The sequence below is a fragment of the Nothoprocta perdicaria genome, unplaced genomic scaffold, assembly GCF_003342845.1.
Source record: "Nothoprocta perdicaria isolate Ctin4 unplaced genomic scaffold, notPer1 scaffold_5, whole genome shotgun sequence".
NCBI lineage: Eukaryota > Metazoa > Chordata > Aves > Tinamiformes > Tinamidae > Nothoprocta > Nothoprocta perdicaria.
This window is the reverse complement of record NW_020455754.1, coordinates 6,974,162-6,986,292: the sequence shown is the minus strand read 5'-3', so window position 1 is coordinate 6,986,292 and position 12,131 is coordinate 6,974,162. Positions and strand designations below refer to the sequence as shown.

The 12,131-nt window shown below is 49.5% G+C and overlaps 1 protein-coding gene across 3 annotated transcripts in view; it reads left to right on the top strand.

Annotated features, from left to right (window-relative positions):
* The first annotated feature begins 9,075 nt into the window (after window positions 1–9,075).
* Window positions 9,076–12,131, top strand: part of LARP1 (La ribonucleoprotein domain family member 1) — a 31,475-nt gene continuing 28,419 nt past the window's right edge. For 2 of the 3 annotated variants that reach the window (XM_026047604.1, XM_026047603.1), the window contains exon 1: window positions 9,077–9,280. In XM_026047604.1, coding sequence (XP_025903389.1) covers window positions 9,145–9,280 — 136 coding nt within the window. In that variant the 5' untranslated portion in view covers window positions 9,077–9,144. Of the gene's footprint in view, window positions 9,281–12,131 lie in introns of all 3 variants that reach the window. The other variant, XM_026047602.1, reaches the window with a different exon arrangement.

The following is a 12,131-nucleotide window of genomic DNA, read 5'->3' as shown; positions in this document are numbered from 1 at the left end:
TGGCTCCCGCGCCGCGCGGCCCGGCCGCGCCAGGCCCGGGGCCCAGGCCGCCTTCGCGGGGCTCCATTTCCTCCTGGGCCCGCACCGGGCCCATTTCACCGGGAGGGAATCGCCCCGCGCCCGTTCCCGCGGGCGCAGCGGCCAAACACGGGAGTTTTCGGCGAGCGTCTTGTTCGGGAAAGATCCTAATTTTTCCAGGCAGCCTCTGTAAACACTAAATAACCCTGCCAGATGTGACATCGGGTTTCTGGTCACCGTACGTGCCGGCGCTTTGCGAGAAGTGGTGCCGGCCTAGCGTGGTGGTTCGTTGGGGGTATTGATCGTTGGGAGGAGATGGACTGCTCTGCACATGCCACCTGGAAAGCTCTCATCTTAATGGGGAAAATCGAGAATCCTTTAATTGTGCCGGGTAAAGAAGGGGAAAAAAAAAAAGTGAAAAAACCCCATCTGTTCAGATAAGTTTGTGGTCTGTMATTGTCTATGGTGATATAAGCCTAACTTAACCAAATCCAGAGCAACTTGCTGTTTACGTTTGCGTCTTGCTGTGTCACATAGAGCTGGTCACGTTACTCCTTCGCCTAAGAGTGCGGCTGCATCGCGCTGCCTTCCGACTGTCGCGCTGGATTGTGCAGCGTTAAAATACGCTGCCCGACGCAGGGCACCGAGCAGGGCCACGCTCGTGCTTTTCCTCTTCTGTTTTTCCCTTGTTATCATCATGGTGTGCACATATCACCTGCATCCAGCACATCTGCTGGGCTACACAATCTTTCTTGTTTCTCTCTGTTAAAATTACAGAGATGAGGCAAATACAGATTGTGCTCACAGTGCCCGTTCCAGTTTTCTCCTAGAAAATTAAATCGTCTGTTCCTATTTGACACTTATGTTTAGAGCTCCTCTAGGCCAATGTTCTGTTACTAGGCCCCTTGCAAAGCTGGGGAAATGCAGTAGGAAAATGCTAGAAAGACCTTCAGACCCCGAAGAGGAGATGAGGGGACTTGGTGACTCGTGAACTGGTTTGTAGGGGCAGCACATGTGCCTTACGCTGAGCTAAGGAAGTCTCTCGCAGCACCCAGAATTCTGCTGCGCTTGACRGAAGCGTCCCGGTGTTCCCAGGGGCATTTAAATCCCGGAATTGATGAGCGGTGCGTTTGTGATGCTTGGCAGCAGGATCTGCTTCGTACGGGGCTGCTGCTGGGCGCCTTGTTTCTTTTRCTGCCCGTTTCGTTAGCAGAGAAGAAAACGTGTAAAATAAACATGGCTCCCGTGAGAGGCAGCCTCGCCGCTGAGCCTGCGCGCTGGCCTTGGCATGGGCTCCTTCCTGGGCTCCGTGGGGTTCTCCTGCGTCCCTGCCGCTTCGGGTGCGGGATTTCTTTTTGCAGAAGTTGACGCAATGATCTGGAGCGTGAGTTYGAGAAGGACACGTTGGCAAGGTGACTTTTCGCGTTGCAGTGACCTCCAGAAGTTCTAAGGAAAATGACTTCTTTGTATGATTGAAACAGATTCACTGGATTTACACCCTGGGAAGTCCCCATGAAAAATTGTTATTTTTTCAKTGTAGCTTAGCAAGCACGTAGTTCGTGTGCTGCCAGAGCAGTGTTTGTGCCCTGGTAATGTTAAATGTTCCCAGCCCTGATAACGAGGAGACCCTCGTTATTCTTGAAAGCTTAGGGAATATCATTCRGGCAGCTTTGCAGATACACAGAGGTCTCTGTATGGCTTCATTTACAAATTTTGGAAGCCCTGATTCTTTTTATATCTGTTGTATTAATTTTAGGTTCGCAGAGCAGATGTACGGGACAGGATGCGCTCCTTAGGCATTTGCCTGGTCCTCAGTGATGCGTGTTGGAATCGGTGCTTTCAAAAGTGAAAGAGTTGAGCCCTGGCCCAGAGGAAACAGAGCCATGTTCTCTTTTCGAGTTTCTGCTGTCAGCATCTGAATATAGATGTGGAAGAGCTTAGCAAATCTAGGTCTGCTCGCTGCCTGTTTCGAGCTGTTCAGCCTGCTGCAGCTGAGTAGCGCCTGTGAAAGTTGAATTCATGGGGCGATGAGCAGCAACTAAAGAAACAGTGTCCCTTTTGGGTGGGTTATGAGCTGACTTCCCAGGCCGGTGTCTGGTGTACACCTTAAAGCAGTTCTGTGGGGTGCCCATGGCTGGGAATGAGGTTTGCGAGACGGTGACTGAGTAGGTAGCTCTGCTTTTTGGGGAGGTTGGTCTATGGAAACAAAGTGTCTCCTGGTTTCCTAGCCCCTTCTGCCAGGGCAAGAACGCATCCAGTTAGATGCCAGTGGCTGCTGGTGCTGGAGCGAAGGCTCACGCGGTGCTGGAGGGGAGCACCGAAGCCTTTCCCTGGTGTTTTCTGGCAAGAGGTTTGTTGTGGTTTTGTCCATGTGCTTTGGAGAGGCAGGGCTACAAGTGAGACAAAGGGAATTCATCTCATTYGCAGTCTTCAATGGTCTGGTAGCAGGATCTGTGCAGCTCCCCTGTCGTTACACAAAAGTTGCTCTGCATTCTCTTCTTATCATTTAAATAAATTTATCAGCCTAACTCAAGGAGGCATGATGGTAATGTGTGTGCAGTAGCAAAGGAAATATTTTCTGACAAAAACAGCTTTGCAGTTTTGGCAATAAACCAAATTTAACATACTTTTCTCCAAATTCTTTTACAGAGGAGAAGCATGGCTTGAAATTAAGCCTCTGCTAAACCTTCTGGAACATTTTGTACTCATTGATTGTGCCCTGCACTGGTGGTAGTGATGCAAGCATCAGTGCAGACAGGTGTTAACAGCGCCCCGTTTTGAAAACCTGCTGGGTTTATTTCAAGCAATGTTGCATCAAGGCACTTGGCACTTCTTTCTTTATAAAGCTCCTTATGTCTTGGAAGCAGGAGCGTGCGGGCCTTAATGACCCAGCCCTGCAGTTGCTGAGCTTTGTCTGCACTGACTTTTATCACAGTTTCGTTGTGGCTGCAAACATGCTGTCCTTAGAAAACAGCACCACTGTTTCCTAGTGGAGATGCAGAGGGTATTTGGGTTTCTTGAACGGAGTTTCTGGCTTCGATCTGGCAGATCCTCTCGAAGGTAGGTCGTACTTTCCAGAAGGCGCACCTTAGTTCCCAGCAGCGAGCACTGGAGCTTAGCTCACCATTGTTCGCAGCGAGCCGGCTTTGTTGTTTGCCAGAGCACAGGCAGGGTTGGCAGCTAGTACTGAGAAACACGCAGAGAAAGATTCGTTAGCTTCTCACCCCTTGCTGACTAACTCCCCAGAGGACTTTCCTTGAACCCAGCCTCCAGTCCTGGAGATAAGGTGTCCAGGAAACTCACTTTCCTTTGGCATCTCTTTGCATTTGGAGCAGGCGTGCTCGTTGGCTTGCCTGGGTATCCAGCTTGGTAGAGCAGCACACACCTCTTTCCCAAGTGTTGGGCAATTCTTGCTCTGTCGTGGCATGTAACTGTGAAGCTCTTCTGGCTGTTTATTGCAACAGAGCACTGCTATCACAGCAGGAGTCCTTTCCTCCTCCCCCTGCCCCCTAGATTTCCTCTCAGAAATACTGTTTTGTTCCAATTCCACACCTCAAGTTTGAGTAAGCCTTCCCCTTCCCTCGAGGGGCGGGGGACACTCAAATAACTGTAACACCCTGCTCCAAAAAAGTGCCGGCCTGTCGGGGTGTTCCCTCCCCCGCATACCTTTGCCCTTCTGCTCCTGCTGGACCTTTGCCCTGTCCTGCACTGTTTGTTTCGAGTAGCTCCCGGAGAGCTGACTCATTGGCCCCAGCTCCTGGGATTCGATGCTGCTTCTGCCGAGATCTGCAGTTCTAGATTGCCAGGTCGGAGGTATCACTAGATGATTCTCTGCAGTCTTTTCTTATCTCCCCCCCCCCCCCCCCCCGCGTTTTTTTCCCCCTCCTCTCTCTCTCTCTAATTTTTTTGTCGCCTCTGGTACCTTTGGTGTTTGCACTGGGCATGTGGGACTGGGTAGAAGAAGGACTTGAATCAGCTGTGGAGTCAAATCGAACGCAGGAAGCAGGGCAAGGAATCAGGGCACTGGAGCTGCAATGAACTACCCTTGTTTCCAAGTTACGACACCTGAGTCTTTCACTCTTCTCAAATAGTGTGAGATTATCCTCAGGAGAGCCCCAAATACTGGCCTGGATAGAGTTAGATTACTCTGTGCATGCTTAAAGCTACTTTGTAAAGAATTTCAGGAACAATATCGATGAATGATGCTTGTTTGGCTAAAGAAGGAATGGGTATCTTAGTAGGAAGCTGTATCCCCCAAACCAGTTTGGATTTTTTTTTTTTAACCCTTACAGTTCCTACTACTTAAAGAGTGAGGGGTTAAGAAAAAACTAATCTTAACATGGGATCTCACGTGGTGGCAGTGCCATTCAAACAGAACTTTTGCATGGGTAAGAAGTCTCATTGTGTGGAAGAGTGGAGGTCATGGAACCTAGTATAGATTTGTAGTCTCCAGCCTGGTCCAGTCTGCATTTGTTACTTTTTCTCCAGTTAAAGCTGTGCTTCTGTTCTGAACTCATTCTGTAGATGCAAGGCATTTTTAGTCACCTGTTAATAGAGTTAGGAGACTTTTCTCCTTGTGTTGAAAGAACCAGCYGAACTGAGAATCGGGTAGCAAATGATAGCGCTGCGACTTGGGGAGGGAGAAGACTCTAAGAAGCTAATGCGGAGTTTCAAGAACTAAAAGCCCCTGTGTATTTAGGCAACAGTAACTGGTGATCAGAGTAAATGGGAGCTGAATTTGGCCTTGGTAAAGCAGTTACCAGAGTTGTTTACGGGGAGAGTCCTGGGTCAGTTTGGATTGCTTAGGTGAAACAAGTGGATTCACATATGAGGGTGCTGAGACAGTGGAGCCAAAACTGCCATGAGACATTATGAAGAGATTTGCTAATGTCAGTTATGTATGGGTTTTGGGGAAGGGTTGTGGAAACTACGGTCATGGAGAGTCAGCGGGTTTCTAAACATAGGCGCATCCTTGACTGCAGCTTCCCAGAAGAAATACCGAGCTGAACTCCAGCTTGTGAAGGAGCACACGCTTTGTGCCACGGGTCGGGGGCTTGGGTGAGCTGCCTTTGCTGAGCAAATCAGCGCGTGACGTATTGTGATTCTGCTGATGGCAAGATCCTCCAGGGCTGAAGGTGCTGGTTGAACTGCAGAAGGCACCTGTAAACCCTTCGGTTTGAATCTTGCTGCATTATATGATACGGTCAAGAGCTCTATGCAGCATCAAAGCTACGTGTGCTGGGGGATACTCTGCCATGACACACAAGGAGAGGGAGAGGAGAGGCTGTGAATTGACTGGACTAATACCTGCATTATCTGTCGTTTATCTCCAGTGTCCTTCTGGAACAAAGCTGACTTGAAAGCAGCAGCTTGCCTCAACATTTCAGCTTCGTAGTGCTGAACAGCCACACGTGGCAGGCAGCAAGCRGCAGCGGGGCACCGTGCTTCCGCGTGGCTCCGCTTTGGGTGTTGTTTGTTTGTTTGTTTTTGCTTTGAGTCATGCTGTGCCTTTACACCTTGTTGGAAGGCAAAGGAGAGGTTGCTGCTGCAGGAAGGTGTGCAGGTAGTGACTGTGCTGAGCCTCGCTAGCTGGGCTGAATGTTCTGATGTGGCTGCTCAGACAGAAGCCTTAATTTATTTTGAAAATGGCTAATCGAGGCGGTTGCTTCTGTGACTGAGGTTTATTAGTGCAGCGTGGTTTGGGTGACATTRTCTGTGTCGCCCTTGTTTATTTGATCTACAAGATGGCAATCTGGGCACTGCACACACACAGGTTACTGAGTGCAACTTGCCCTAACCTGTGTTCCTGGGGAAAACGTGTTAAGGTCCTGCTTGGCTCCCCTCAAAGTGGCTGAAAAAAAAGTCTGCTCTGTGCTGTCTGGGAGGCAGCTGCCCTCATACCTGGGCTTGTGCCCACTGGTGCCTTTCTGTGCTCCGAGCTTGTTCCCTCAAGGCCCTGGCCTCCTCCCCCAAGAAAAGAGGCTTTATGTGCAGGGAAACGTGATTTAGCCTCGCTGATCCAGGGGGAAGGTTGGAGAGAAGCATTTCTGCAGCTCCTCAATATTATTTCTTGCTCATTAGCAAGCTCTTTGGAGARTCCCAGGTATTAACAATACCCAGAGAGATTCTTGGGACGCTTGGAAAGAATAGGGCTCGAATGGGACTTGTGAACATCATGTGTCCTTGACACACAGGCAGAGTTAAACTACGATTGGAAAGCTGGGTAGGAGGGGTGGAAATGTGCTGTGTCCTTCCCGCGGCGCTCTGGGCGTTGGCACGGYGAGCGAGCCGCAGAAGGCCGGGGAGGCGGCGCGCACGTGCTCTCCGCGAGCCCCGTCGGGTCGGTGCCGCCTGCCGCTCGTGCCCGACCGCCCGGGCCGCTCTGGGGGACGCGGCCGGCCGGGCTCGGCGGGAGCCGGGCCGCGCGCGGGGTTCTGCAGGCGGGCGGCCGCGCGGCGCTCCCGCAGTGACGCTGCAGTCTGCGGCGCGGGCTGCGCGCTGGGCGCTCCCCGCCTCGCCCAGCGCTGGCTCCTCTCCTCCCTCCTTGCCCAGGGCTTGCTCCTCTCCTCCCTCCTTCCCCAGCAGCCCCTTGGCTTCTTTTTTTTTTTTTTTTTTTTGTCTTGCATGTGGGGCACTATGTGAAGAGAGCAGAGGCTTTTCAGGGCTAGATATGTGGTAGGTTTTAAGAATCCTGCAAAACAGAGAGAGAGGTGAGTTTTTAAGTTGCTAAATACGTGGGGAAGCAAGTATTGAATTGTAAAAGCCACAAAAATGAGGGAAGGATAGAGTTGCGCGGATGGGAAAATAAGAGAAAGACGAATGTGGGGAGACTGACTGGAGAAGTTCGGAAGGGGGGGCATGTGTGCCTGTTTGGTAGCTCTCGGAGCGTGTTCGGGTTGCTTAACACTCAGTACTCTTCCGCACAAGGTTATTTGTAAGATGCTTTCAGCCTTCATGGTAAATTCCGTATGATTTTGTGGTTGTTGTAACGGTTTTTTGTTTGTTTTTTCTTTCTAAGATTTTGGTTAGTGCTGCAGATGAGTGATTATTAGTTTACTAAATTGTAATGTAAGGCTACCTAGTTTGCACACTTGCAGATTAATGAAGTTAGTGTTAGATCAAAATAGTAAGAACTTGTAATAAATGAATCAGATTCAAACATTTAATAAGCTAATGTTCACTTCAAAGTAGAAGATTTTTTCTTTTTTTTTCTCCTGGATTTTTCAAGGTCACATCTTCCATTATGGTGTATTAAATGTTACAAAAAGAACACTGAGATTTTTTTTTTCTTGCAAGACACTTAAGATTCTCATTGCAATAATTTTATATCTTTGCTGTAGTCCTTCCCAGACAGTTACGAGCTGCTTTTTGAGAGATTACTTGATTGTGACAGCAAGAAATAAGATATGGAGAAATGCACCCCACTGATATGGGGAAGGGGTGTTAATCTGCCTGAAAAAATAAGCAACAATATGTGTGCATGAGATTTCACCCAAGATGGAAGGAAAAAAATATCTTGGAGGTGTCTTAACCACATGCTCTGATGACACTTTCATGATTGTAATCCCATTAATTTCAGTTTCCAACTCCTAGCTAAACTTTGGGAGCTTGGGGAGATGCCTGGTATGATCTAAAACATCCTTTGACTGCTCAGAAATTCATTCTGTCCTGCAGAGAGCTGAGCGGAAGGGGGACTGATTTATTTTGGTTTCCTGTCAGCCTCCAATAATATTCTTGGGTGAACTCTTTTAGCTTCACTCTTTTAATCAGCGATTGGGAAATGTGACGTTTTTACTCTGAACAAGGAGGAATTTCATGTAAAAGTGAACCATGTTTTTAAAATGTGGAATTAAACCTGTAAGGACAACTTTGAAGAAAGTTTGGAAGAGATGTGTCAGATGTCGAGCAGACGACACTCCTATATCCTTTGGAGATGAAGCATGAGTTGATCTAATTTAACAGGGGAAAAGTGGAACCAAGCAAGGAAAAAGTTTGGGGAGTGATTGGAAAAGCTGTTAAGTTTGATTAAAACCTGCCAGATTGACTGGGCCAGAGGGGGAGCATCTCAAGCAGATGATGAGTTTGGGGATTTGTGATTGAGTTAAGAGATACAATTATGTTGTCTCCACTTAGCTGCCTTGCTCTGCCCACAGCAATAAGGTGGAAGCAGCCTCGTAATTTGCAGTTCCTGGGGATGTCATGGGGATTTATGACATCCTGGTGTGATGAAGGGACATGCCTTGGGACTGGGGGAGCTAGTGGGGGCACTGAGGACATCTCTCATTCAGAGGTTGGGTTTCTAGCTGCACTGATGTCCCCTGTGAGGGATGAGGCAAGGGGGATTCTCCTCCAGTATGGGGAGAATGTGTCTCTTTTGCTTCTCTAATTGACTGAGCTTTCTTTCCTGAATTTCACCCTTGGACTGCACAGGAAGGGATGTTGCAGAGCAATATGTGACAATCCTGTCATAGGGAAACCCCATCCACTATCAGCTTCCGCACAATAGGAGCCTTTAGCTTCTGTGCTCCACCTAAATGGCCCCTTTATTTTAATGAGAATATCTCTGAGACATCTTGTTTATCATACCTGAAATTTTATTGCCTGCAAAATATCCTGTAACTTAAAGAACAGTCTGGAGTGGATGGTTCTAGTACCCCTGGCTTCTTCCTCATTCCCCATACACTGGCTTCCATGTTGGGATGGCTTGGGCACTTCCAGTATTATCACTTCAGGTTTATTGGTGCTTAAATGACATGAGGCTGAGAGYTGGGTCACCAGCTGCTTCATGGAAACAGTAATTGGACTTTATCTTGCCCCTTCCTTTAATATTCCATAATTTCTCTACAGAATTCCATAATTTCTGTCTGATGCAARAGTCGAAGTGTTTCATCTTGTGGTTTGAACAACAGTATTTTGTTTTTCWCTCTGCTTTGAGATGGGAGTCAAAGGGGTTAATGTGAGAGAACGTCCAGTGTTTGTTCTCTCTAATRCAAGCATTGATAAGTGGCTGGGAGAAAAAACAGCCGTGACCTTAGTTATTTTTTGTGTGTCTGTGCCCATGTGAGTGTGGGATTTACAGGGCTGTTTGTTCGGAGGGCTGTCACTTTTTCTGGTCAGTTTGACCAGATGTGTCCCCCAGAAGCCCATGAACATCTCCTCCTCTCAGAGAAGAGGTCCGAACCCGCTGGCCAAGTCCAGGCAGACTTTGGAAAGGTGCTTGGTGCTCAGTGTGGTGCCTGTTCCACTGCTGACTGTGTATTTGGTGAGTCGCAAAATCACAACCGTGTCAGGTCAGTTCCTCTCGCCCTTCATCTCGGTATTGCCAGGATTAGGCCTAATATTGGTATTAAGTTGTTAATTAAGTTTAGCATGTAGTGTGAATTGAAAGCTGGGGAACCATTCCTGGTATATGGATGGTCTCATTTTGGAGAGCTGATTTTTCGGGGAGTGTTTGTTCTTGCACCTCTTTGAGGTCAAAGGTCTTCATTCCTTTCCAAGTACCTGGGGCACCTGAGTTGAACTTCACCAAAAACAGGTCATTTCTGCATTAAAAATCCATGTGAAGTATTTAATTCCACATGGTTTGTGGGAAATAGATACTGAGGCTTGTGCTGTTTGTGCCTCTTCAGCCTCCTAGCAAAGGTGTCTGGGGTGTCTTCAAATAATGCCCAAGTGTTTGAGACAGAACCAGACCTCTCCTTTGTATGGAAGGGAAAAACTAACAAGGGCCTGGCTGTCTGGATACCTCAGGAACGTTTTGGGGGCTGCTTCTGCTTCTCTAGTTACTTGAGTTTAGCCCTTTCTTGAACAGACTTTGTTGGTGTCTTAGGGGTAGTCAACAGGAGCGAATCTTATCAGGGTTGGATCTTCCATCTCAAGCTGCAGCTTCCATTTGAGGGGGTGAAGATGCTTCTTACTCTAAACCTGTTTTTTGAAGAAGTGTGTTTGCCCAGACCTGGCAGTTGGAGAGGGCTGGGAAGCYCTGGGTTGCTGAGAGCTAGACCCTCCCTGAGCCTGCTCTGCAGGTAAGGAAGGAGGGGAGCAGGATCTCGAGAGGGCCCTAATGGGTCATGCTAATATTTGGGTTTGGGATTTCTTGCTTTGCCGCTTTTTCTTAGCAGACCTCACCCCCTTCTCCATTGAGCATTGCTTTGAAGAGGCCTGTTGCTGTCTCGGGGTCTTGTGCAGACACTCTCTAGGCCTCTCAAGGGGAAGCCAGTGTTGCCTGGGGATGGAAAAGAGATTCTGGCAACATTGATCTTCTCACAGCAGATGTTGGGCTGTGTGGCTTGGTCTTTATCCCCACTTGTGGTGTCTTTATTGGGAAGGTTGTCTTCATAGCCAGAGGAGCAGAAGGAAACCTTCCTGCTGGGTGGACAGTTACATTAGGAGGAGCAGAGTGATCCCAGTCCTCATAATTCCTGTCATCCATTAGGATTTCCCTTCCCCATCCCTCTTCTGAGAATCCATTGGAGTACAGCAGCTTTTGAGCCCTCAGTGCTGAGTTGTGGCCGTGTCTCTGCTGCTGAGTCCATGCATGACRTTGGAGAAGTCCCTTCCAGCCTTGAGGATTCTGCGATTCTATTCATTCTTGCTTTTGTCCAAGTCTTCTGTCCACAAACGTGGAAGATGGTTTAGTTGTAGCTTTCCATGTGTGTAGTTGGTGTCTGTGCAGTGCTTATAGATGAAGAATAGTTGCACATTGAGGGACCTGCAGGGTGCGTGGGGCTGGCCTGGCCCTTCCACGGCTGAGCCTGCGGCCGCACGGCACCTCGCGGCAGTTGGCGCTGGGGTTGCTGTAATAAAGAGGCGGCTTCGCTCTTGCGTCAGCGCCGAGCAGCGGGGCCCCGAGGAGGCRGCGTGCAGGGCAGGCGGCCCGGGCGGCGGGACCCGCACCCACGGCGCTCGAGGCGCTTCCAGGGAGGCACAGCTGGAGGATGGGGCTGGTGGAGGTGCCTGATCCACCGAGCGCTTCCACCGCCAGCAGCAGAGAGGAAGTTCGCGCCTGCAGATCGAGGTAGCCTTTCTGGGCCTGGCCCAGATACCCGAATAGTAGCAGTGGCCACATGGTCCCTTGGGAGGGAGAATATATGTAGATGCATCAGCTTTTCTCTTGAAATGCCCCAGTTTAATATGAAGCCCCCTCCTGTGTTTAAAAATATCAGCAGGCAAATACTGGGATTCTGTGTCTTTCCCCGCAGCACATACGCATGTGCCCCCAGGGTAGGAAGGGCTGCCTTAGTTTCCTCACGACCTCTCAGTTTTAGTACAGCTCTGGCTGTCGGTGTTCAGAGCAAATGTCTGCGCCTCCTGCGCGAGTCCTGCGAGGACGCTCTGCTTGGTGCCCTCCCAAACATCCCGCTAGCTGCAACGGAGGCCTTGACCTCTTCCTGCTCTCTCCTTTCCTGTGCTGTCCCCCTCCTTCCCTGCTGATAGCAGGGAGGTGCACGAGGCGGTTGCTGCTGAGATGTTGTGGGCTGCACAGATTCCATCCAGAGCCGAGYTGGATGCTAGAGTGCTTGGGAAGTGCCTGGCTTGGCAGAGACTGGTGCTGTGATGAAGAGGTTGCTGGTGCCTATAGCAATTATAATCCTTCTGATTAGATGCCAGCTCTAAGACTTTCTGCTTTTGGACCCATGCTGAGAAATTAGGTGTCTGCATATAGGAAAAGAGAGAACCACAGAGACCAAATTTCTCAGGGCTTCCCCTCTCATGCTTCAGCACTGGCTCCTTGGTGCTCCTTGCCTTGGTTGCCTGGAGGTTACCTGGTTTTGGCCTCGTGCYGCGGGCAGGGTTTAGCCGGGAGGCACCGTGCGGGTGGGATGAGGCTGCTCTGCTCCGAGTGGTGCTCGGCCGGCAGCTGCGTAGATGGAGACTGGCCCCGTGCATGTCTGCAGCATGCAGCCYGTATTGGGATGTCTGGCATGAGGACACCCTGAAGGGAACGCAAATGGGAAAGCCGTGCGTGTGCTGGGAGGAATCACTGGAATCAGTTCACTGGGCTCAGCCCTTTTGGTATTGGGTAGAGCAAAATTTCAGCATGGTCTTTCTGCTGAGTCCTTTGCGTTTTCATTTTTAACCTTGAAAGTGCTGAGAAAGGAACTGAACGGGGC